This window comes from Onychomys torridus, chromosome 12 (assembly GCF_903995425.1).
Source record: "Onychomys torridus chromosome 12, mOncTor1.1, whole genome shotgun sequence".
Classification (NCBI taxonomy): Eukaryota; Metazoa; Chordata; class Mammalia; order Rodentia; family Cricetidae; genus Onychomys; species Onychomys torridus.
Window position 1 is genome coordinate 23,947,688 of NC_050454.1, and position 25,198 is coordinate 23,972,885.

The 25,198-nt window shown below is 40.7% G+C and overlaps 1 protein-coding gene across 1 annotated transcript in view; it reads left to right on the top strand.

Moving 5' to 3' along the window:
• Window positions 1-25,198, top strand: part of Usf3 (upstream transcription factor family member 3) — a 73,296-nt gene that overhangs the window by 30,819 nt on the left and 17,279 nt on the right. The window contains exons 2-5 of the mRNA XM_036203995.1: window positions 17,028-17,145; window positions 18,668-18,732; window positions 20,409-20,437; window positions 22,967-23,049. Of these exons, the coding sequence (XP_036059888.1) occupies window positions 18,686-18,732; window positions 20,409-20,437; window positions 22,967-23,049 (159 nt within the window). The 5' untranslated portion in view covers window positions 17,028-17,145; window positions 18,668-18,685. The remainder of the gene's footprint in view (window positions 1-17,027; window positions 17,146-18,667; window positions 18,733-20,408; window positions 20,438-22,966; window positions 23,050-25,198) is intronic.

The window sequence follows — 25,198 nt, forward strand, 5'->3', positions numbered from 1 at the left end:
CTCTACCACTGAGCTAAATCCCCAACCCCTATGATTTCTTGAAGATGGGCATTTCTATTATCCTGTAAAGTCAAAAAACAGAACCCTGCCCCAACCGTTGTTTGTTGAGTTTTTTTACAACTTGTAAAGTTGTCACATTGGTGGATGAGCTATCCTCCTCATTAAGGGGTTTCTTTTGTTTGAAACAATTTTTTTTATTAATTTTTATTGGATTCCCCAGGGTCCAAGGGGGCTTTGCATGAGATATCAGGGGGGAAAAAATCTATGTACATTATGTTCTTATGTCTGTTAACTTTATTCCTCTAAGACAAAGTTACATCAATTCAGCTATAGTTCTACCAGGCATTCAAGGCATGAATAACTCTAGACATAACAAGTTCTATATCCATCTACTTTATTTCTCTGGGATGAAATCCTGTCTCCATAACTGCAGTTCCTTCCAGCTCCCTGGCTCATAGTCCAGCTAATGACTAACTCCCATGCTTTCAGCCTCATCTTCGTTCTCTGTATCTTCTTTCTCCATCTCTGCTGCTCTCTACTGTGGCACTCAGAAAACTCTGCTTACCCTCTATGGAACCTCTGTAATCCTCTCTTCTCTCTTGACATGCTGTTCTGTCCTTGTCTCTCAAAAATACCTGCCTTTCTTTCCCTGGGCCCCTTGGTCCCTGCCTCCTCAGGAATGTTGTTTTATCTCTCACCTTGATATGTAAAAACCTCTTTAGTTTTCAGTCAGAGTGCTCTGGAGAACCACTAGGCCTCCTCAAGGCAAGGGGAACAAAGCTGTGTGTATCCCACCAGCTTGTCTCCTAAACTCAGCAAGGCAGTTAGTAACTTAGTAGGTTCAGCAGATCTGGGGAGCTGAATTGTTTACCAATTGGTCTGGGCATGCAAGGATTTCATAGCAGAAGACAGCTGGAATATTAAAGGTTGGCTAACACCAAATATTCATAATAAATGGCTTTGACTTTTGACAGACCCTTGGCCAGTCAAAGTTCAGCTTTAATACACAGATGAATCTCTATGATATATTCTTGTGGCCTGTAAGAAATTTTGTTGGTATCCATAGCTTTTTTTTCTCCCACAGAAACAAAAACAAAACTACTTCCCCAACATAGGACATATCATGGTCTCTATTCTGAGGTCAACACATCTTTGAAGTAAACTGGTTGGTTTAGCTCAGGAGTTTTTCTGTTGTCCAATGTCTCTCCACAGCTATTGTCCCTTTCTCATCAGCATTGAGAAAGTTTGGGGTTAATAAAGCACAATATAATCTACTTCTAGGAGTCATTGTTACCTCTTTCTTGTAGCTGGAGTTTTCCTGTGTCCTGGCCTGTTGGCCATTGGGGCAAATCTCTCCCACTAGCATTCCCCAAGTGAACACACAGAGGCTTATAATACTTATCAACTGTATGGCTGTGGCAGGCTTCTGGCTATCTGTTCTTATATCTTAAGTCAACCCATTTCTATAAATCTATACCTTGCCACGTGGCTCATGGTTTACTGGTGTCTTACATCATGCTTCTCCTGGTGGTGGCTGGCCGCATCTCTCCACATCAGCCTTCCACTTCCCAGAATTCTCCTCTCTTCTTGTCCCACTTATACTTTCTGCTTGGCTACTGGCCAGTCAGCACTTTATTTATCAGTCAAACATCCACAGCACTCCACCTTTTCTTTTTTTCAAAAAGGAAGGTTTTAACTTTCACATAGTAAAATTACATAAAACAAAACAGTTACCAAGCAAGAATTATAGTTATAATATCTAGTCTATTTATAATATCTAGTCTATTTGTATTTGGCAAAATTAAAGATATTTTATCCTATATTTGTGAGTCTAAGGTTTCATATCTAACTTATCTTTTGTCATGACTAAGGAAATTATAACTCTCTAGTCTTCAACTACATCAAAGACCTCAGAAGGATATAATATTATCTGAGAAATGGGAGAAGGATGCAAGCAATTTTTGGGAGTGTTGTTAGAGTAGACAGAGACAGCTGGCAGCCTGGACAGTCATCCAAAGTTCCTCTGTAAAGTTGAAGTTGGGGCATCTGTCTTCAGCCCACAGGTCTAGAGTCTCTCAGTCATTTCTCTCTCTGTCCTGTAGAATGTCTGGCAGTTTCCTCTGCGAAGCAGGAATCTGAAGGACCATTTTGCCAAACAAAGTTCACTGGTCTCTTCCTATAAGTCCTGCATGTCCAGTTGATTAAGCAGTCTAGGCAAGAACAGTTTCTTGCCCAAATGGCTATTTTTGCCAAGAAGATAAACTCCATATAGAGTGTCTTCAATGCCCATCCTCATCTCTGAAGTAAATCAGTGATGCCAGGAACAGACATGTCTCACTGTCCAGAAAGTCTAAATTTTTAAAACATTTTAAATGACATATTCTGTAGGTCTTTGAAGTGTTTGAAGATTACCTATCTATCTGAAATATATCTATGTATACCTAGTAAACTTAACTAACATGGCTACAAGTTTGACTATCATAGAAAACTAATTATTAGTCTGTATTTTTAATTGTCCTTTACAATCTAAATGAGTTACATAAACATAATACCTCAAATGACAGTAGAAATATATATACAGTATAACAAAATTGAGTTTAAACTTGTATCAATAAACTAAAATCCATAGCACTGTAAAACATTTTTAAACAAGTTGTTACTATTTATCCTATCATATCTATATTCCCCCCCACCTTTTTTAGAAAGAGATCACATTTATAATCAACCAGTTCCAAATAAAAATAATGGTTTTGTTCTGTCCTACACCAGAGGGCTCTTCTGATATGGGACAGAAAAATCTTTCAACCTTTACGGGGTGGGAGCAATATGCTTGGGTTTAGAGAAGGAGTGAGCCAATTCCATCTCTAAAGCCAGTTTGGTATATTTGGGAATTTGGGCGTAGCTTCTCATACTACTTCCTGCTGGATGAGGGTGCTGTATCTTATGGGGACACAAAGAAAATTTTAGGATTATGAGGTAGTCTGTGAGGCTATATTGAAATCCTGAGCCAGCTACATTGCAACTGTTCTGGATGTTGGATCATGTGGGCCATGGTGTCATCAGAAACGTTTCAGGGGGTCTTGGCTGGTCAAACCTGATGTATCTTAATCTGGAATAAATCCATAGCCTCTTCCTTTCTGTGGAAACAAAAACAGAGCCTCCTTTCCAAAGCAACATATCTTTAGATCCAAATTTTGAAGTCAAGACACCTTTAAAATATATATATTGGTTTAACTCAGCAGCTTTTACAATCAAATGTCTCTCTGAAGTTAAAAATCCCAAAGACAACAATCCAGATTCTCTGTGTAATATCTAATCTTTATGTGGCTTGTTTTTTATATTACCTTTACTGTCTCTTTAAAGACTTTATTTTTAAAAACTATTTCTTTATATAACTGTATATAATTGCATATATATTTTTTTCTTTTTCAAGCCTACATACATTTTTACACACATTATAAACTATTCCATCTGAATCTGTCTTATTGTGAACCTGATGTTTTAAACTGCAGCAGCTAGTACTGAAGCAGAAGTCTTGGCTGTTAGCTCCGCCCAATTTAGATTTTCAACATGGTGGAGAAAATTTACCACGGGCACTGGGAGCCATGATGTCCACTGACTCTCAGAAGCAGTGGATGCTTCTGTCAAAGCAGCATGTAGCCCAGAAACCTTTTTTTTTTTTTTAAACTAGCAAAAGCTATATCCACCCCACAGTGTACTTCATGGCTTGGAATCTGCCATGTTGCATGCAGGTCAAACCCGCACACCAGGAACCCGCCATAGAGTAGCTCAAGCCCAAAGGCTGTAGCTTACTTGAGAGAGACAACTAGAGAGCTGTTTTTAGCTCTGTTTTAGATTTTTTTTTTTTTAAAGCTTTCTCAGGTTTTAGATGGAAACTCTTGCCCCACATTCTGGCGCCATTTGTAGCTAGAGTTTTTCTGCCTGGCCCACAGTCAGGACAAATCTCTCTCACCTACCAGTCCCACAGCCACTCAGACCCAATGAAACACACAGAGACTTATATTACTTATAAACTGTATGGCTGTGACAGGCTTCTCATTATCTAGTTCTTATATCTTAAATTAACCCATTTCTATAAATTTATACCTTGCCACATGGCTCATGGCTTACCAGTATCTTACATCATGTTTCTCATGGCAGTGGCTGGCAGCGTCTCTCTCTGCCTCAGCCTCCCACTTCCCAGAATTTTCCTCTCTGGCCAGTCAGTACTTTATATATCAATTAGTCATCCACAGCACTTTCTGTTTATTTAGTATAGACTTTAAATTCGATTGGATCTTTCTATGACTTATTGGCCTGTGGAGTTGTGTGGTATACCTGTAACATGCTTTATATTGTAATAAGCAAAAAAAACTGTCTCATTTTATTTGAGATGTATGCTGGAGCATCATCAGTCTTAATTTGTACAGGTATTCTCATGATGGCTGTAAATTCTAATAGGTATGTTATTACAGAGTCAGCCTTTTCAGAACTCATAGGAGTTGTCCATGGAAATTCTGAATAGCTGTCAATGGTATGGTATACATAGTTTAATCTTCCAAATTCTACAGAATGAAACACATCCATCTACCAAATTTTATTTCTTTGTATATCTTTTGGATTGCTTCCTGCAGGTAATGGAGTTTGGTTATAGAAGGAACAAGTAGGACACTTTTTTACAATTTCCTTGGCTTGTTGCCAAGTGATGGAGAAGACCTTTCTCAATCTTTGCTGTTTGCATGGATGGTGTTTCTTATGAAATTTTGAGAGTTCTAGCACATTACCTATTAATAATTGATCAATCTCATTATTACCTTGTACTAAAGGACCTGGCAGACCCATATGGGGTCTGATGTGTGTTTTATATATATAGGATGTTCCCTATTTTTGATGATTTCCTGTAATTGTAAAAATAGTGAAGTTAATTCTGTGGTATCAGGAATAAATTCAAAAGTTTCAACACATAAAAGAACTCTCTCTGTGTATTGAGAGTCAGTGACTATATTGAGGGATGTTGTAAAGTCCATTAGTATCATGAGAATGACATACAGTTATGCTTTTCATATAGAGTTGTATGGACTTTGAACCACTTTACTTAAGTCTCCTGATTTATATCCTGCCTTTCCTGATTTATTTGTATCAGTATAGAATGTGGGACTCCAGAGATTGGTTTTTGCTGGACAATGTGAGGAAGGACCCATTCAGTTCTTTTTATGAATTCTATTCTCTTGCTTTTGGGATAACAATTGTTCATTTCTCCCAAAAAGTTACTGCAGGCTCTCTGCCAGTATTCATTATCTTTCTGTAAAGAGGAGATCTCCTCATTAGTTAAGGATACTACAATTTCTGCTGGATCCATTCCTGTCAATTGACAAAGTCTTAATTTTCCTTTTAGAATCAAATCAGAGATCTTTTCTACATAAGTCTTTAACTTCTTACTCGGTTTACATGGTAGAAATATCCATGCCAATATAATATCTTCCCTCTGCATCACAATCCCTGTGGAGGAATGTCTGGAGGGGAAGATGACCAGAACACAGTGAAGTTCTGGACTCACACGATCCACATGTGCCCCTGCTATTTTCTTTTCTACTTGAGTCAGTTCCTTCTCAGCCTCAGCTGACAATCCTCCTGGACTGCTTAAGTCCTTGTCCCCTTTCAGGGTATTGTGCAAATTTACTAGTCCATCTTTAGGTTTTCCAGTGAGGGTCTGTAAGCTGGAAATGCTCCCTAACAACTTTTGAAAATCACAAAGAGTCCACAATCTATCTCTCCTGAGCTGTACTTTTTGCAGTCTAATTTTTTGTAAATCTATCTTATGCCCTGAGTAATTAATAGAATTTCCTCTCTATATTTTTTCAGGGGCAATTTGTAGTCCCCATCAAGGTAAAACTTTCTTTACTTCTCACTACAGATATGTGTTATATACAGGGGATGATTTCTATTACTGATTATTTTTTGTAATTGAATAAATAAAGTCAATTCTGAATGATCTGGAATAAGTTCAGCAGTTCCAATAGGTAAAACAACTCTTTTTCTGTATTGAGAGTCAATAACTATATTAAGAGGTTCTGGATAATCTAATAGTACCATGAGAATAGTATATAATTCTGACTTTTGAACAGAATCATAAGGGCTTTGAGCCACTTTACTTAAGTTTCCTGACTTATAACCTGCCTTTCCTGATTTATTTGCATCAGTATATAATGTAGGGGCTCCAAAAATTGGTGATCCCTATACAATGTGAGCAAGGACCCAATTGGTTCCTTTTATAAATTGAAGTCTCTTGCTTTGGGTATATTTGTTGTTAATCTCTCCCAAAAAAAATTACTACAAGCTCTTTGCCAATTTTCATTTTCTGCCCATAAAGAGAAAATTTCAGCATTAGTAAAAGGTACCACAATTTCTGCTGGGTCTATTTGCTGTTAACTGACCAAGTTTTAATTTTCCTTTCAGAATCAATTCAGAAACTTTTTCTGCATAGGTCTTTAATTCTTTTCTTTGTTTGTGTGGTAAAAATATTCATTCTAAAATATTATCTTCTCAATGCATTAGAATTCCTGTAGCAGAATTTGTAGAAGGTAGTATGACCAGGATACAATCAAGCTCTGGATCCAAGAGATCCACATGTGCATCTTTTAATTTCTCTTCTACCAAAGCCAATTCTCTCTCTGACACAGCTGATAATTTTCTTAGACTATTTAAGTCCTTATCACCTTGAAATAAGTAATTTGAAATAAGTTACTTAGTTCTTGAGTTGTCAATCCAGTTGTGGGCCATAGCCAGTTAATATCTCCCAGCAATTTTTGAAAATCATTTAGAGTTTGTAATTGATCTCTCCTGATTTGTATTTCCTATGGTTGAATTTTTTGTAAACCTACCTTATATCCTAGGTAATTAATAGAATCTCTTCTTTGTAGTTTTTCAGGAGCAATTTGTAGTCCTCAACAAAGCAAAATTTTCTTTACTTCTTTCAACATTTTTCTCAATATGGTATCTACATTTGAATCAGCTAGTAAGGTATCATCATCCATATAATGGTAAATTATAGATTGAGGAAACTGTTTACAAATCATGGTGTTGTACAAAATATAGGTACAGGGTGGGGCTGTTTAACATCCCTTGTGGGAGAATTGTCCACTGATCTCTCTTAACAGTCTGAGAATTATTATAAGTAGGCACTATGAAGGCAAATTTTTTTCTGTCCTGTTCTTGTAAAGGTATAATGTAGAAATAGTCTTTTAAATCAATAATTATAATAGACAATCCTGTAAGTAATAGATAAGGCAGGGGATTCAAGGCTGTGGAGAGCCCATCAGCTGAGTTACTTTATTTATGGCTCTTAAGTCTGTTAACATTCTCCATTTAATAACAAATATAGGAGAATTCCAAGGACTGGTTGATTCTTCAATATGTTGAGCATTTAGCTGCTCCTGTACCGGCTGTTCTAAGGCCCTGTAATTCTTCTAATGTCAAAGGTCATTGTTCTACCCAGACAGGTTTGTCAGTTAACCATTTTAAAGGTAGGGCTGTTAGTACCTTTGAAAATCATCAGCTGTTGTATCCTGTTTATGTACAGCCTGAATGGTTGGTGGCTGTTCTTTATAATACCTTTTAATATTTTTCCCAGAAACATATGTTAGTTTATGGTTTGTTTCTGAGATTGGAGGAATGTTAATCTGGGTATTCCATTGCTGTAACTAATCATGTCCCCATAAATTCATTGAGATGTTAGCCACATATGGCTTTAATTTTCCTCACTATCCTTCTGGCCCAATACATTTGACCCATCTTGTGCTTTTTTTTCCCTGAGATAAAGTTTTGATCCCTACAAGTTGAACATTTACCTCCTGAAGAGGCCAATTTGGATGCCAAGATTCTGGTGCAAGTATTGTTACATCTGTCCCTGTATCTACTAAACCCTTAATTACAATGCCATTTATTTGTATTTTTAACTTTGGTCTTTGATCATATATAGAAATTCGCCAAAATATTTATTTGCTTTATGGTTTCTCTTGAAATTTTTGTTTTATCTTTTTTTATTTTATTTTTATTATTTATTTATTTATTTATTTATTTTTGGTTTTTCGAGACAGGGTTTCTCTGTAGCTTTGGAGCCTGTCCTGGACTAGCTCTGTAGACCAGGCTGGCTTTGAACTCACAGAGATCCACCTGCCTCTGCCTCCCGAGTGCTGGGATTACAGGCATGCATGTTTTATCTTTTTTTAAAGATTTATTTATTTATTATGTACACAGAAGAAGGTGCCAGATCTCATTACAGATGGTTTTGAGCCACCATGTGGGTGCTGGGAACTGAACTCAGGACCTCTGAAGAGCAGTCAGTGAGTGCTCTTAACATCTGAGCCATCTCTCCAGCCCCTTGTTTTATCTTCTGAAGTTGTTCTGTCATCCAGAGCAGTATGGTTTTTAACAATAGGCATTAGGTCTAATTGCTCTATGAATGAGTTTCCCCCATGGTGACAGGGAATGATTGAATCAAATTTGACATGAGGGCCTGCAAGAGGCCTCCCCAAGGTGTTGCCTGATGGCAAAGGGTTATCTTGTCTATCCGTTGTTAATCTTCATTCATTGGTCCAATGTCAGCCTTTACCGTACCTCCTGCATGCTCCAGAAGGCAGGGGCCTTTTCTTTTGGATTATCTTTTTTAAAAACATTGTTTCTATTTACAATCTGCCTACAGTCCCTTTTTAGGTGACATTGTTTACCACAATTAAGACATCTGACATTTTGATTTTTCTTTAAGCTTTTAGAAATCACCTCTGCTATCCAAGTATCATGATTATGAGATTCAATATTAACTATATCTCAGATCCATTCCTCTATGGATGTGGATCTTGCCTTTGAAGGCCCAATTACCCTTTTGCATTGTGAATTACTATTTTCAAAAGCCAAAGATTTAATTAGTATTTGTCTAGCTTCTGGATTTAGTGTTCCTTTGTTTACAGCTGAAATCAATCTTTGTAAAAAAAAAAAAAAAAAAAAAATTAGTAAAGGTTTCTTTTGGGCCTCGTATAACTTTAGTAAATGACTCAGTTCTCTTTTTGACTTCTTCAACTCTGTTCCAAACATTCAAAACTTCTGTATGGCATAAAACCAAGGTGTGTTCATCATATATAGATTGTCTTTGTACATCAACATGATTGCCCTCCCCAACAAGTTGGTCTTGGGAAATTTCAATACCTCTAGCCCTACTTCATTGTTCATGGTCCTAGCCTCATCTTTCCACCAGGTCCTCCACTGTAATTGAAGACCAGGTTCCAATACTGCTGTAACCAAGCCTTCTCAGTCTTGTGGGATAATCCTGTTACTAGTTGCCCATGAATTTAACATCTGCCTCACAGAAGGTGAATGCGTACCATGTGAGACTATTGCTTCCTTAAATCTCCTCAAATCTAACATTTCCACAGGAATCTGGTGAACTCTTCCATAGCCTTGGGTATACCTGTCACGTGGTGGTTGTTCCTGGTGACTGGATAAATTAAGGTTGGCTTTTTGATAACCTTGGGCTGTTCCTCTGTAATTTTATAATGTAATGGTGAGGTTGGTTCTCCTTTAAATTCCTCTGTCTGTGTCTGAATATCTCTATTACCTGTTTTAATAGGTTTTCCCTTTTTTTTATTTTTTGGTTTTTTGAGACAGGGTTTCTCTGTGTAGCTTTGTGCCTGTATAGACCAGGCTGGCCTCGAACTCACAAAGATCCTGCCTGCCTCTGCCTCCCAAGTGCTGGGATTAAAGACATACGCCACCACTGCCTGGCTTAGTAAGTTTTTCTGAGGTTTGTAATTTATCAGTCAAAATTGCATCATTTTATTTAGTAATTACTTGTAGGGCTTGCATATCATCAGTAGTAACTTTTTCTAAGGCCTGTGTCTTATCAATCTATCATGTTTGGCACTGATAATAACCAACTTTTTGGGGATAAAACAAGAATTACCAAACCAGTAATGATATAATTGATACTATGTAAATCCCAGCTAAGTTAACTATCCCCTCATTTAATTGTCCCATTTTCAAACCATCCATTGTGGAATCATACAAAGACCTAACTCCCTCCATCATAATAACTGTTTCCCATTTTTTTTTAAGATTTATTTATTTATTATGTATACATAAGAGGGCGCCAGATCTCATTACAGATGGTTGTTAGCCACCATGTGGTTGCTGGGAATTGAACTCGGGACCTCTGGAAGAACAGAGGGTGCTCTTAACCTCTGAGCCATCTCTCCAGCCCCCCAGTCCTGGCTGAGGGCAGCTGCAACTGCTTGCATGTAGCTGTGAGCTGATTGTGTATGGGGGCTGCAACAACAATAGAAGCCTGAGTGGTTGTCATGATGGTGCTACCTACTGTGGCAGCAGCGCAAGAAGGGGGTGCAGGGAAAGCCTGCAAGCCATGGGGAGAGGGAGCAGCTGTCTGAAAAACAGGCACAGGGGATAGTGCAGAAGAAGCACATGGTGGCGGGAGCTGCCTAAAGGCAGAGCCAGCTAGTTGTGGGTGGTTAAGTCCGGCAGCATTTGGAACCCTGGTGCCTCTGGAGTTTGGGATCTGTGAACTTTGGATGGCAGCTGGAGACGGTTGTAGAGAAGCCGCAACAGGAAAATCCCAGACTTGATCAGAGGGCTTGGAGAAAGAAAGGAAAAGCCAGCTGGTGGTATGGCAGCTCCAGGGGCTACTAGTGACTGCCAAGTCAGGGGCAAGTGGCTGCCTTGTAAATTAGTGCCCCAAGGTGACGCATTTATCTAATTATTCTTTATCATTAAAAAATCAGGCCGGGCAGTGGTGGCGCACGCCTGTAATCCCAGCACTCAGGAGGCAGAGGCAGGTGGATCTCTGTGAGTTCAAGGCCAGCCTAGTCTGCAGAGCTAATCCAGGACAGGCTCCAAAGCTACAGAGAAACCCTATCTTGAAAAACCAAAACAAAACAAAACAAAACAAAAATTGGGAGTCAGATATCAGGGTAAGAACCTGGAAGACCAGAGAAGCAGGGGAGCAGCCATCAGTCACCTCCTACCTCTTCCATTCCTTCCTCCAAAAGGGCCCAGAATCTCCCTCATCTTTGCCTTACTGCTTCCTGTCTCCTCTCTGTCTACAGTCCTCCAAACCTCCAAGGTTAATTTTGGTCAGCTAGTGGCTAGCTTCACCCTCTGACTCCAAGCAATACTTCTTCAGCGTCCCTAGTGTTGGAATGACATGACATGCTTGTACCACTGTACCTAGAGGTCTCTCTCCCTCTCCCTCTCTCTCTCCCTCTCCCTCTCTCTCTCTCTCTCTCTCCCTCTCCCTGTCTCTCTCTCCCTGTCTCTCTCTCCCTGTCTCTCTCTCTCCCTGTCTCTCTCTCTCTCTCTCTCTCTCTCTCTCTCTCTCTCTCTCTCTCTCTCTCTCTCTTCCTCTCCCTCTCTCTCTCCCTCTCCCTCTCTCTCTCTCTCTCTCTCTCTCTCTCTCTCTCTCTCTCTCTCTCTCTCTCTCTCTCTCTCTCATTACACCTTTTTTAGGGTACTCATGTGGAGGCCGGAGGCTGACTCACAGGGGTCTTTTGTCTTCTCCCACAGTGTGGATCCTGGCATAGAACTCAGGCTCTCAAGTCTGGAGGCAAGCCTCTTTGCCCGCCATTTCACCAGCCCATTTCATTTGAAGCACAAAAGCTCCTACTTTTAATGAAGTTTTTTTTTTAATCACTTGTGCTTTTAACAGTTTTGTAGTGTTCTTACATTGAATTAGACATTTTAAAAATACTCTAAATTACATGTATAGGTATATATCTGTGTACGAATGTGTGTATGAGTGCAGTACCCACTGAGGCCAGAAGAGCATCTCATATGGAGTTAGTTACACCCATGCACTGCCTGAACTGGGTGCTGGGAACTAACCGAGGGTCCTATGAAAGAGACTCAAGTGTTCTTAACTGTTGAGCCATCTCCCCAGCCCCCATTTGCATGTGAATGTCCAGGTGTTCCAGCTTTTCTTTGTTAAAAAGTCTGTTCTTTTGCTCCTTGAATGGGCCTGGATGCCTTGTCAGAATCAGTTTTTCTCAGATGTAAAGATTTGCTTCTGTACTCTTTGGTTTTTTCCTGAGACAGGGTTTCTATGTGTAGTTTTGGTGCCTGTCCTGGATCTCACTCTGTAGTCCAGGCTGGCCTCGAACTCACAGAGATGCCCCTGGCTTTGCCTCCAGAGTGCTGGGGTTAAAGGCATGTGCCACCATGGCCTGTACCATGTGTTGGCACTGTTCCATTCTGATTGCTCTAGGTTTGCGGTGAGCTTTGAGACTGGACTCTTCGGCTCTGTTCACCTCTCAGTCTCACTTGAAACTGTGTCTGTGCTAGAATTCCAGTTTCAAACTCTAAGACAGGAAAGCAAGCGATTTGAATATTTTGTTGTACAAAAAGCTAAATCCTATTGCTTCTGGGTTACGTGGCTTTGAGTTGGTCCTTTTGCTTTCTAAGTTTTCTAACCTGATGTTTTAGCTCATACCTCTAATCCTAGCACTTGGCAGGCTGAGGCAGGAACATCAGTTTAAGAGCAAGGCTGTATAGTATGTTCATTGGCAGTCTGTGCTAGATGAGACTCTCACAAAAAGAGAAAAGAAAGAAAAAGATTATTAAGGAGTCATTTGTATACCTCCTTCACTCACTTAGTGTCTACTCCAGTGGTTTTAGCCTGTTCGAAGTGTTGTGTAATCATCACCATAGTCAAAATTTTAGAACATTTTTATCACCCAGAAAAGAAACTCCAGAACCATTAGCTGTTGCAGGGACCCCGGTGTATGAGAACCAGCCACCAAAGGCATCAAGTGCAGAGACTGACAGGCCAAGGAAAACTACAGGCAAATCCAGGAGTTCACAAAGTGCAGTTATTAGAGATTCAGGGAGCAGAACCTGTCTTGGGCAGGAACAAGACGGGAAGGTCCTGGCGCCCTCATAGGCAGGAGGGACGCTAAGCTGGACTAAGCTATGCAAAGGTGGTCTTCCACCGACCAGAGTGTACCTGGGCTTGCTTTTAGAAAAAACAAAACAAAACAAAAAAGAAAAGAAAAGAAACAACCACGTAACTAATATGTCATTTGCTAGTTAAGAAACTGTCCAGATACCATTGACCAGCACAGAATGCTCAGCTGGCTGTCTAGTGACCGTCTATCATGGTGTTCGTAATTTGTGCCGGTGGCACTTAATGGACAAAGTGTTAGTCTGTCAACAGAAAAGTGGATAAACAGCTAGTGTTATAGGTTCATCCTCAGTGAGAAAAAGGAACAGACTCCTGAAAGAAAGTATGTACTTTTATATTCAGCTGAGTGTAAGCTTGCCACAAGAGAATTCCAGCTAATACATCTATATAAAGTCGAGAGGAGGAAACAGGACAATGATTACGTCTAAAACTTGGAAGAGGCTGACTAGGAAAGGCCAAGAAAGAACTTTGTCTGGTGATAATGTCTGTAGTTTGATGAGGATTGGGTCTCAGAAGTGTGTGAACTATCAAAGCTCACTGAATGGTATACTTAGGCTGTTGGAATTAGTGTGTGAGTTTTACTTCAAGGGGAAAAAGGTCCTAGACAGTGTGACTTGATGGAGGAGATCTGAGGACTGATCACCATGTGTGAACCACTGGGTTTGGCTGCTTTCCCAATAATTCTTTCTTTCCACACAGATATAATTACTCATACATTCTTAATATAATATTTTAACATTTATCTTTAAAAATTCATGACACTAACTATTTTAAGGAGTATGTTTACTTAGTCATATAAATATTGTATTAAAATGCCATGGGGCTGTGTGTGACTCGGTGGTCTAAGGCCCTGAGTTATTTGACCCCAGTGCCAAGAATAGGAGAAAAGTCATGTCTTCATTAGTAGGTTTATTGGTCAGTAGACAAAGATTATGATAATGTAGTCTTTTATTCTGGTTATTTCTAACATCAGGAATGTAAATTTTGGAGGGTGGAGAGATGGTTCTGTCAGTAAGGTGCTTGCCGCATGTGCTTGAGGACCCAAGTTCACGTCACCAGCACCGCGTAAAAACTAGGCATGGCACACATCCCTGTAATTCCAGTGCTGCAGGAAGAGACAGGAGTACTCCTGGGGCCCTGCTAGTTGGCCAGTGTCTGTCTCACAGCAAGAGTGAAGGAGGAAGCACCAGCGTCAACCTCTGGCCCCTCACTTCTGTCTCTGACAGGAGCTCACTGAGTAACTCCGGCTGGCCTGGAGGTCATGACTCTCCTGCCTCAACCTCCTCGGTGCTGTGACTACATCCATGTGCCACCATACCAAAGATTTTGTATTCTGATGTTTTTCTGAAGTTATTTTTCTGAAAGTATGTGTGTGTGGGTGTGTGTGGGTGCACACTCGCGAACTCCAAGGGGTTTTTAAGTATAGAATTATGTCGTCCACAAATAGGAATAATTTAACTACTTCCTTTCCAATCTATATCCCTTTTAGATCTTTTTGTGTGCACATGTACATGTGTCTGGTGTATGTATGTATGTATGTATGTATGTATGTATGTATGTATGTATGTATGTATATGGGTTTGTGTATGTGCATATATGGACATGTACACTTACCTGTGCATGCACATATGAAGACCAGAGGTTGACCTTGAGTATCTTCCTCCATTGCTCTTGACCTTATTTTAATTTCATTTTGTTTTGTTTTGTTTCCCCAGACAGTTTCTCTGTGTAACCCTTGCTATGCTGGAACTCCCTCTGTAGACCACGGTGGCCTTGAACTCACAGAGATTCCCCTGCCTCTGCCTCCTGAGTGTTGGGATTAAAGTGTACACCACCACACCTGGCTGTAATTTTAAAGACAATAAAGGCATGCACCACCACACCTGGCTATAATTTTTAAAGATAATAAAGGCATGCACCACCACACCGGGCTATAATTTTTAAAGATAATAAAGGCATGCACCACCACACCGGGCTATAATTTTTGAAGATAATAAAGGCATGCACCACCACACCTGGCTGTAATTTTTAAAGATATAATTTTTGAAGATAATAAAGGCGGGGTTGGGGATTTTGCTCAGTGGTAGAGTGCTTGCCTAGCAAGCGCAAGGCCCTGGGTTCAGTCCTCAGCTCCAGAAAAAAAGAAAAAAATATATAAAATAAAGGCATGTATCACCATGCCCAACTCTTATTTTAATTTTTTTTTAAGATAAGGTCTCTCACTGAACCTGGAGCTTATTGTTTTGGCTGGACTTTGACCCATGAGCCTCTGGGATCTGCCTGTCTCCATCTATCCATGCTGGGATTACAGACATGTGCTGCTATCCCAGCCCTTTTATGTGGGTGCTGAGGATCTGAGCTTGGCTGCTTACATTTGCACAGCAGACACTTTGCCCCTGAGCCACTTCCCCAGCCATAGAAAAAATATTTTTAAGTTTTTTGAGAAGCTCCACATTGATTTCCATAGTGGTTGCAATAACATACACTCCTTTAAATGGCATTTCCATTACAATCGGGAACAGGAACAGTGTTCTTCACTCTTATGTAGTATTGCTCTCAAAGTCCTAGCTAGAGCAAGAAGACAAGACAGAAAGCTATGGAAGGGGGCAACCAAATGGAGAATGAGTGACAGAGGAGGTCACCTGGTGTCCTGTGGCCTCCACATGTGGGAACACCTACACACTCATGTGCACACACAAACACACAAGGAAAAAACCTAACTAAAAATAGACTTTCCATATAAGTATGACCCATTCTTGGTATACCATTCCTGGGCATAAACCCAAAGGATTATATATGCTATTGTTATAGAGACACTTGCCCATCCATGCTTATTGATGCTCAAGGAAATAGAATCAGCCTAGATGTCCACGAATGGATGCTGTAATATACACACACAATAGAGTTTTATTCAGTTGTAAAGAAAAATGAAGTTATGAAGTGTGCAGCAAATGAATGGAGCTGTGAAACATTTTAAGTAAGGTAAACCTCGGCTCAGGTTTACATAAATCCCACATGTTCTCTCTCACCTGTGGACTCACAGACATGAAACTCAAAGATAGAAAGCACTGGTACCCTTTGGATAGTTCTTATTATCTATGCCTGGGAAACATTACCCTAAAATAGAGCTAAGTTTCTCACACTTTCTAAGCATAGAGAAAGAGAAGAAAGGAAAGGAGAAAGGGATGTCATCCAAGATCTAGGATCCTAGCCGCCCCCCACAGCTCATCATTTGCCAGTCTGTAATGAAGCCGTAAAGTATGTTGTTGCATACACAGTGCACAGGCCTTCAGCCTTCCTAGCTCTGAGCAAGTTTTCAGTCACTCCTACAAAAAAGAACAGGGCAGGGAGGTGGCTTAGCACTTAACATGCTTGCTGTGGGAGCAAGAGGACCAGAGTTTGGATCCCCAAACTCCACAAATACCAGGAGGTTGCTCACCTGCAATTCTAGCCTCTGGAGGTAGAGATGGGGTTCCCCAGAACAAGCTGCCTAGGAGACTAGCCATATTGACAGCAAGCTCTGAGTTCAGCTGAGAGTCATTGCCTCAAAAAGAATAAAGTAGAGAGGGCAATCAAGACAACTGGTGACACTGGTGAATGTCCCTGTGCATGCACACTCACACACTCATATGTGCTCCCACACATATGAACACACACCACACAACGCCCATTCATGCACATGTAGAGAAGAAAAAATTTACATAAGGGAAAAAGGAAATGGAAAGGTAATTTTAGAATTGAGGGGTAGTCTTAGTATTTGACATAACATGGAAGTCTTCGGAGATCCATGAGTAATAAGGGTCCAAAGGACCATGAGCAAAGAGAATAGAAGAGAGCATGTCCACATGCCCTCCCCTGCCTGTAAGACCCCTGTTTGTAGGGTAGAACATAGTTTCCCATTGGAGAAATGCTTTGAGAACAATTACATTCACATGTTCTCCAGTGGTGGAGAGCTGTCAGGATCATCCTTCACGCCTCTCAAACCTGCCTGCATGCCATTAGTTGCCAGCTTCATCTCATGCATACCTGGAGCCTGTATACACTCATTGGCTTTTCTTTTTTATAGTAAGAAGAAAACATAACCTATAGAGACCATCTTCTGGCAGAAGATGATAGATTTGAACCAGAAAGAGGAGGAGCTGGAAGCCAGGAATCCAAAGTGAAGAAACTCTACGAGCCCTTGGGTGAGAAAGCAGATGAGTTGTTGGTGTACTAACGTGCTAACTGTCCCACACTGCTGTTATGTGGTTATTCATGGTGAGTGGTTGTCTGTAAGGAGAAGGTAGAACAGGCACAGGCTGCTGAAGTGAGTTGTTTTTGAAAAAAGAAATTCGTAATGCTTCTTTTTTTGTGGTGTGTGTGCATCTGTGACACGTGTGTAGAGGTCAGAAAACAGCGTGCAGGAGCCGGTTCCTCTTTCTACTGTGTGGGTCTTGGGGTGGAACTCAGGTCTTCAGGCTTGGGAGCACTTTTGCCCTCTTGCTGGTTTCCACTACACATTCTCTACAGACCACATCAGTCAGGATGTCTGTCTGTCCCTTGCCTGCCTTTCCTCCTTTTGAGGGTTGATGCTTGTTCTGAAATATCTCAGAGCTGATCCGTGTCGCTGCCAGGCACTATGGTGTTGTGCCTTCTTTGCGTTATTTCATCCCCTTCTCAGAACAACCCAGTTATGGAGATACAACAACTGAGACTCAAAAGGGGTGAAGCAGTTTGCCCACAACCAAGCAGCTAGGAAGAGGCACAATGCAATTTTAAACTCCTGCTTTGTGAGTCCCTCTATACTTAGTATCTCCTTTCCCTTTCCAGAAGAAAAAGGGGGAGTTGCGTTTGTACCTCCTTCCCTGTAGCCCAACAAGCACCCTAGCTTGACAGCCTCTTTTGGAAGGTTGGTTGCCAGTTCCTGAGAGTTAAGCATTAATGTTTTCATGATCAAACTCTGGAAAAGTCAGAGAGGACCAAAAGAAGTCACCGTAGTATTGCTGACCTTTCATACCTGCACTTTCATGTATTAATGTTTCTGCTTCCAGGCCCTTTCCCTTTATGTATATTTCCCTATAGGACATCTGTTTTCAGCTGGGTAGTGATGTATGCCCATAATCCCAACACTTGGGTAGCTGAGACAGGAGGATTACAAGTTTTGAGACCATCCCTGGACTATATAGTGAGACGCTGTTTCAAAATAGAGGGGGGGGGGAGGAAAAAGAATGGAGACAGAAAGGAAAATCCAGTCTTCCTGTTTTAAATATTGGTAGAGTTTCCACACCCACGTTATAGTGAGTCTCCATTGAGACTGCTGGCACCTGGCAGCTAAAGAAAGCCTCAGCATGATTTACATCTGCCGCTTATAATAGTGTCTGTCCTTTGTTGTTTCTGGAGAGTCATCTGGCAGTGTGTTTTTACAGTTCATGCTGGCCAAGCACTTTACCAGTGAGTCTTACTGGGAAGCCAGGCTAGTCTGACACTCGCTATGCAGCCTAGGCTGCCCCAACCTCATGATCCTCCTGCCTCCATCTTCCTAGTACTGGGATTTCAAGCACGCATCCTATTTTCTTAACCCTTTAATCTCCCAACACCTGGTCAAGTGTTTTTTGTTTACTTTTGTTTGTTTAGCTTTTTGGTATTAAAATGGAATTGCCACTTGATTTCTCCCCACTCTAGAATGACTAAGTGTCTTGGTGTGTCTGTCTTTTTATCCCTTTGTAGGTTCCTATCACTGTCACCATGCCAGAAATGACAGAGCATGAGACGCCTGTGAAAAAGCAGCACAGGTGTGTATCCACAGCCCCAAATAATATCATGTAGGCAGGTAAGAAACAGAATTAGCTCCCAGTTTGCTAAACAGTCCTTAGTGAACTTGCATTTGGATGCCTAGAAAGTAATTAATCTCTAAAATATGTGTGGATGAGTAGAAATAGACTTACTAAAAGAGATACACGGGTCAGATTCACCCGTCCTTATTTCTCAGTAGTGTGACAAGTAAGAATGGTCATCAGTAGTTGAAGCACATCAATCACAGGGGCTCACAGAGACTGACTGACAGCCAGGAGGCTGCACCAGATTGACCTAGACACTGCATACACGTGACAGTTGTGTAGCTTGGACTTCAGTGGGAGTGAGGGCTGTCTCTGACTCTGCCAGCTTTTGGAACCCTGCTCCTTATTCTGGGTCACCTTGTCCAGCTTTGGTATGAGGGGAGGTGCTTAGTCTTAGTGCAACTTAATAGGCCACGTTTGGCTGCTATCCATGGGAGGTCTGCCCTTTCCTGAATAGAAATGGAAGATGAGTGGATGGGGGTGGGCAGAGGGGAGGTGAGGGGAGGAACTGGGAAGAGAGGAGGAAGGGAAAACTGCAATTGGGTTGCAAATAATAATGATAATAATAATGATAATAATAATAAAAGTTTAAGAAAGCTCAAATCTGTTACATGTTTGCTTTCTAAGGACATTTTCACTGGCATCCTGAAACATTTAGATTATATTTAATTTATAACATTATAATCCATTAATGACAATATACATAGCATTACTTTTATTTTCTTATAACCCCTTTCCTGCATTTCTAGCACTTTTTGTTTTGTTTGGTTTTTCGAGACAGGGTTTCTCTGTGTAGCTTTGTGCCTTTCCTGGAACTTACGTGGTAGACCAGGCTGGCCTCGAACTCACAGAGATCCACCTGCTTCTGCCTCCTGAGTGCTGGGATTAAAGGTGTATGTCACCACCGCCTGGTGGTGGTGACATTTCTAGCATTTTATGCAATGTCTGCTTAGAATTGTGTGGCCACTGCCCCGCCCCCAGCTGGGGACCGAACCCAGGGCCTTGTGCCTGCTAGGCAAGCACTCTACCACTGAGCTAAATCCCCAACCCCGTTTTTGTTTTGTTTTGTTTTGTTTTGTTGGTTTTTTTTTTTTTTTAGTTAAAAGGGGGGTTTATTTAGTGGAGTAACTTACAAATGAAGGGATAGGTAGGTTGCAGGGTCTGGGAAAGGAGTGTCGCAGTCTGGTGTTCTCTGGAGAACTCTGCTCGGTCTACCTCCAGCGTCCAGGGTCCCGGAACCAAGAGAGCTCCGGCATCTAGAACTCGGGTCTTCCGCCACTGTTTTTAATTAGGTTGAAACTACTATATTCTCTTTTCTTCCCAAATCGGGGAAAGCTAGTATGTTGGGTAATTATGGGAAAGGGGAAGTCAGTGTCTTGAGTGGAAATTTAAGCAAAGGTAAGAGTTTGGATGACTGAGAGCGCAGATGGAAGGATGACTCAGATGCCTGACACTAAGTGCTCTTGTCCCACTCCCCTCGCTGGGAATCCTGGAAATCCTGTCTCCTGAGGGCTGGGATTTAAGGCGTGCGCCACCAACGCCCGGCTCATAATATTTATTTTTATGGTTATGAGAGTAAAGATTCTTTTTTAATTATGTTCACGTTACCTGTCTGTGTGCTTCTGTTTCAGAAAGAAGAACCGGGAGACACACAATGCAGGTACGTACCGCAACTTGAACTCTGCTGGAATTACTTATGCTGTGGCTGATTATGCACCTTTTTATGTTGCAAACATGGAATTATTTGTTGTATTTCAGAAAGGGCAACTTTATTGTCTTTATTGATAAAATATTCTCAGAGCCTCATGGAGCTGACTGTATAGTATCTGATTTGTAGCCTACTTTGGATTTGTTATGATATTAGAATATTTGGGGGCTAGATTTGGAAGGGCTTCACTCAAGACATTGGGAGAATAAAGGTTATAGAGGGGCAGCTCTCTGAGGAAGGAAGAGATAAGCCATGGGCTCTTTGAGTGTGCCAGTCTTCCTTCTGAGATAGAGTCTGTCTGTGTGACCCAGGCTGGCCTGGAACTCACAGAGATCCACCTGCCTCTTCCTCCTGAGTGCTGGCATTACAGGCTTGTGCCACTACACCTAGTGCATGTGGACAATCCTAAATTGTACAGACTTCTATTAAAGAAACAAATGTATAAAATCAATATGATCTTATCTCTAATGTTAGAAGTACAGGACAACCTCAGGTAAATGTACAATATTCATTTTGTATCCATTTTCACTTTGACACAGTATGAAACTTTTTTTTTTACACCTTTTAGAGCTTTATTGGAAGAGAGAGGAAGAGAGGGAGAGGGAGAGAGGGAGAGAGGGGAAGAGAGGGAGAGAAAGGACCAGAGAAACAGAGAGACCACATGGAGAGAAGAGAGCAGAAAGAGAAAAAGGCGAAACATTTTATTTTTAATCAGTGACTGCATTCTATATTCAGAAAAAAAAATAAAAACTGCTTTCTGTTAATCTATATCCATAACTATAGCTATACAGAGGATCTTTGGGAGAGTTGATCCAGAAAGACACATGGAACACTGGTGGGATGAGTTTATCACATTTGAAATCCACTCTTGGATAACAATGAGTACTGTTGCTATAAAATTAATGAAGTAAACCACACTTAAAAGCCTAGCAATCAGTTCTTAAAAAGGAAGACCTGAAGAGATAGGCAAGAGTTGTGTGTGTGTGTGTGTGTGTGTGTGTGTGTGTGTGTGTGTGTGTGAAGGTGCCCACAGAGGTTTAGATCCCCTAGCAGCTGGAGTTACAGGTGATTGTGAGCCATCTAATATGAGTGCTGGAAACTGGATCTGGTCCTCTGGAAGAGCAATGCATGCTCCCCACTGCTGGGCCGTCTCTGCCCTTAGGCATGTTTTTACTTTCAGCGTCTTTCAGAAACTATCTAGGTGAACTCTTGTGTACTCTTACAGTCTGCAACATTTTGGCAGTTAACTGACAAGTTTTCAGTTGCCCTGTGTCCTCATTTCTGTTACCATGGTAAAATATCCTGACCAAAAGCAACATAGGAGGAGGAGCAAATTTATTTGTCTACAGTTCCAAGTTACTGTCCATCACTGAAGGGAACTCAAGCAGCTAGTCAGTCACATTACATCCAAGGTCAAGAGCAAACAAACAATTAACACATTCTTGTTTGCTTTCAGCTACCTTTTTTCTGTCTTGTACCATTAAGACCTCATCCTAGGGAATGGAGTCACCCACAGTAGACTAGGTTTTACTCTATCAGTTTTCAATTAAGACAGTCCTCCATAGATAAGACCACAAGACAACCTGATATAGGCAATTCCTCATTAAAATTCTCTCTTCCGAGGTGATCTTAGGCTATGTTAAGTTGATGTTAAAGCTAGCTTTCTTAGATAGAAAAGATCCTTCCTGGCCAGAGTGGGTATCTCAGAAATCATAGAAAACCAAGCCAATGCTTTTTCTTATCTATTCTAAGACACAACCAATAGCTGCTTCTATTCCAGAAAGGCCTAGTCATCCTACACTAGGTGTTTTAAGATTCTTAAAATTTAAAGAAAGGCCTCACTTGCCAAAAAGAGTCAGCTTATTAGTGGTTTCTTTAAATTTGGTTATTGGGCTGTTGTGATGACTCAGCAGGTGGAGTGGCTTGCCACTGAGCAGGGTAACCTGAGTTTGATGACTGGAACAGACATGATGGAAAGAGAGAACTGACTCCAGCAAGTCATCACATGACCCCATGTGTGTGCTGTGCACATACACCCACACATGTGCATATACACATGCACACACTAAAATAAATAAATAATACATGTGACAAGATGAAAGTGAATTTGAAAAATAAATTTGTTGTCAATAAATCATAATGGAAAGACCTAATAATTCCTTTTCAGTCATTTTAATGTAGTTACTATTTATGGTTTTCTTTACAATGCTTATAAAAGTGCATTTATTTCATAACATTTGACTTAAAATATTGCATTCTTAGAAACATTATGTACAAGCTTACTTGTCTTTGGTAAGTAATGATTTTTGGCTCAAGGTTCAATTTCTTTTCCTATGTCCATGCTAGGCAGGTGCTCTGCCACTGAGCTACAGCCCCTGGCCTCTTCAGTGTGATTCTTTCCTGACAGTTCCTTTGCCCTGGGAAATTGGGCATTTTGACTAAGTAGTATAAGGGTTGCTAATGTGTTTCTCCTCTTTCTAGTGGAGAGGCACAGAAAGAAGAAAATCAATGCTGGGATAAACAGAATAGGAGAACTGATCCCATGTTCCCCTGCTCTGAAACAGGTAGGCACCCCTCACCCTCAGAAACAGGCAGTCCTCCCACCCGACTCCTGAAATAGGTAGATAGCCACTGTATTTCTTTTCTCTGCTTGTCAGTAGACAGTGCCCTCAACCGTTTTGGTTTCTGGAATGGTTATTTTTGTTCTCTGTCATTTAGCAAGAGGAGGGAAGTCTCAAGTTGATAGCCTCATTGTTCCTTAATTTCATTTTTCTATGCACTTTAATTTTCTTGTGTTTCTCATAATCTAGTACAGTTTTGCACATGGTCAAATATGCCATATGATTACCAGATGGTTGTTCCTTTTCTAGTGAATTGCTAAGTAGCACCATGGTTAGATTAATATGATCTGCTATGTTTCCAGCGTTGTTTTCTATCATTAATTTCTTTATGCTCTGAAAATTCTTACCTAGTGTCTTCTAGGGATTTTTAACTTATTCTTCATGCTCTCCATACATGCCCCATCCTCTATTTTGAGCCAAGGTATTGCTGTGCAGACCAGGACTCAATATTCTCTTGCCTCAGCATCTTTACTTGGGATTACAAGTGTGTGTCATCACATCTGGTCTCTCCATGGCCTGTTAAATCCAATTAGTACTTGAAATCTCAGCTTAATGCATGATACTTTTCCCTAATGAAGATAATTTTTAATTTCTTAAAATAATGAAGATAAAACACATTGAACACAAAACAAATGACTCAAATAACATGGAATCATGAAAAACTAAAAGGAAATTGGCATTCCACTTTCATGTTATGACCATTAATAAAATATTACACATCTGTCTGGACATGGCTTTATCAGTGTCAGTTCTGCTTTGGAAACTGGCTGCATCATTTTCATCCAGTGTACATACTGAACTCTTGGTTGTAGATTACTTTCTCATATGATTACCTCTCTTTAATGATTACATAGTATTCCTTTGCAGTTGGAATATAAGAACTTGTAGTAACTTTTAAAACTATTTTTAATTAAGTAATCTGTGTAAAATATATGTACCCATAGTAAATAGTATTAAAACAACAAGCATCAATGTTCTTCCTGCTTCCTAGCCTTAACACAGCTTCCATAGATAGCCCTTCTCAACTGTTTGCTTTGATACTTCCTGTTTCATTTCAGAGTTTTCTGTATATTTTTTAGCTTTTAAATTTGTGTGGGTTGCCGATACCTGATGTGAAGGCCAGAGGAGGATATGGGATATCTTCCTTTATCGCTCTCCATCTTTTTTAAATTTATTTTTATTTTATTTACATTGTGTTTTGCCTGCATGTATGTCTGTGTGAAGGTGTCGTTGTGGGCTGCCATGTGGGTGCTGGGAATTGAACCCAGGTCCTCTGGAAGAGCAGCCAATGCTCTTAACCACTGAGCCATCTCTCCACGCTCCCCCGCCCCACTCTCCATCTTTTAAAGATGTAGTACTTTTACTAATTCTTTGAGAATTTCATTGATCACACAGTCTATTTTGATCATACTCACCCTCAACTTCTTCCCAGCTCCTCCCAGGTCCACTCCCTTCCCCACCCTATCCCAACAGCTTGCCCTTTTTTGTGTTTTGTTTTTGTTTTCTAATAACCTACCGCATCCAGTTTGTACTGTCCATGCAGCTGTGGATGTGGGATCATTGATTGGTCAATTCACTCCACCTTAATTTCAAGAGGACCACTCAACTCTCATGGTATGCCTGTTTCTACCTACACCCTGGGGTTATCTGCAGGGGTAGGCATGCCTGGCTTCATAGGTGGGTGAACTCAGGTCTTTATGCATACACAGCAGGAGCTCTTACCCTCTGAGCCATCTCTTCAGTCGTGTGGACTTTTAGTCCTTTGCACACATTCAGTGAAATCTTAATGCAATTTTCTGGGGGGGTCAAATTAAATTACTGCATGGCTTCTATTTTTGCCCTTTTTATTTTATTTTATTTTTTTGGTTTTTTGAGACAGGGTTTCACTGTGTAGTTTTGCCCCTTTCCTGGAACTCACTTTGTAGACCAGGCTGGCCTCGAACTCACAGAGATCCACCTGCCTCTGTCTCCTGAGTGTTGGGATTACAGGTGTGCGCCACCACTGCCCGGCTTTTTTGTTTGTTTGTTTTTTGTTTTTTTGTTTTAAACCCTCTAAGACTTTACTTCCAGAACCTCTTGTTCTCTGTTTTTA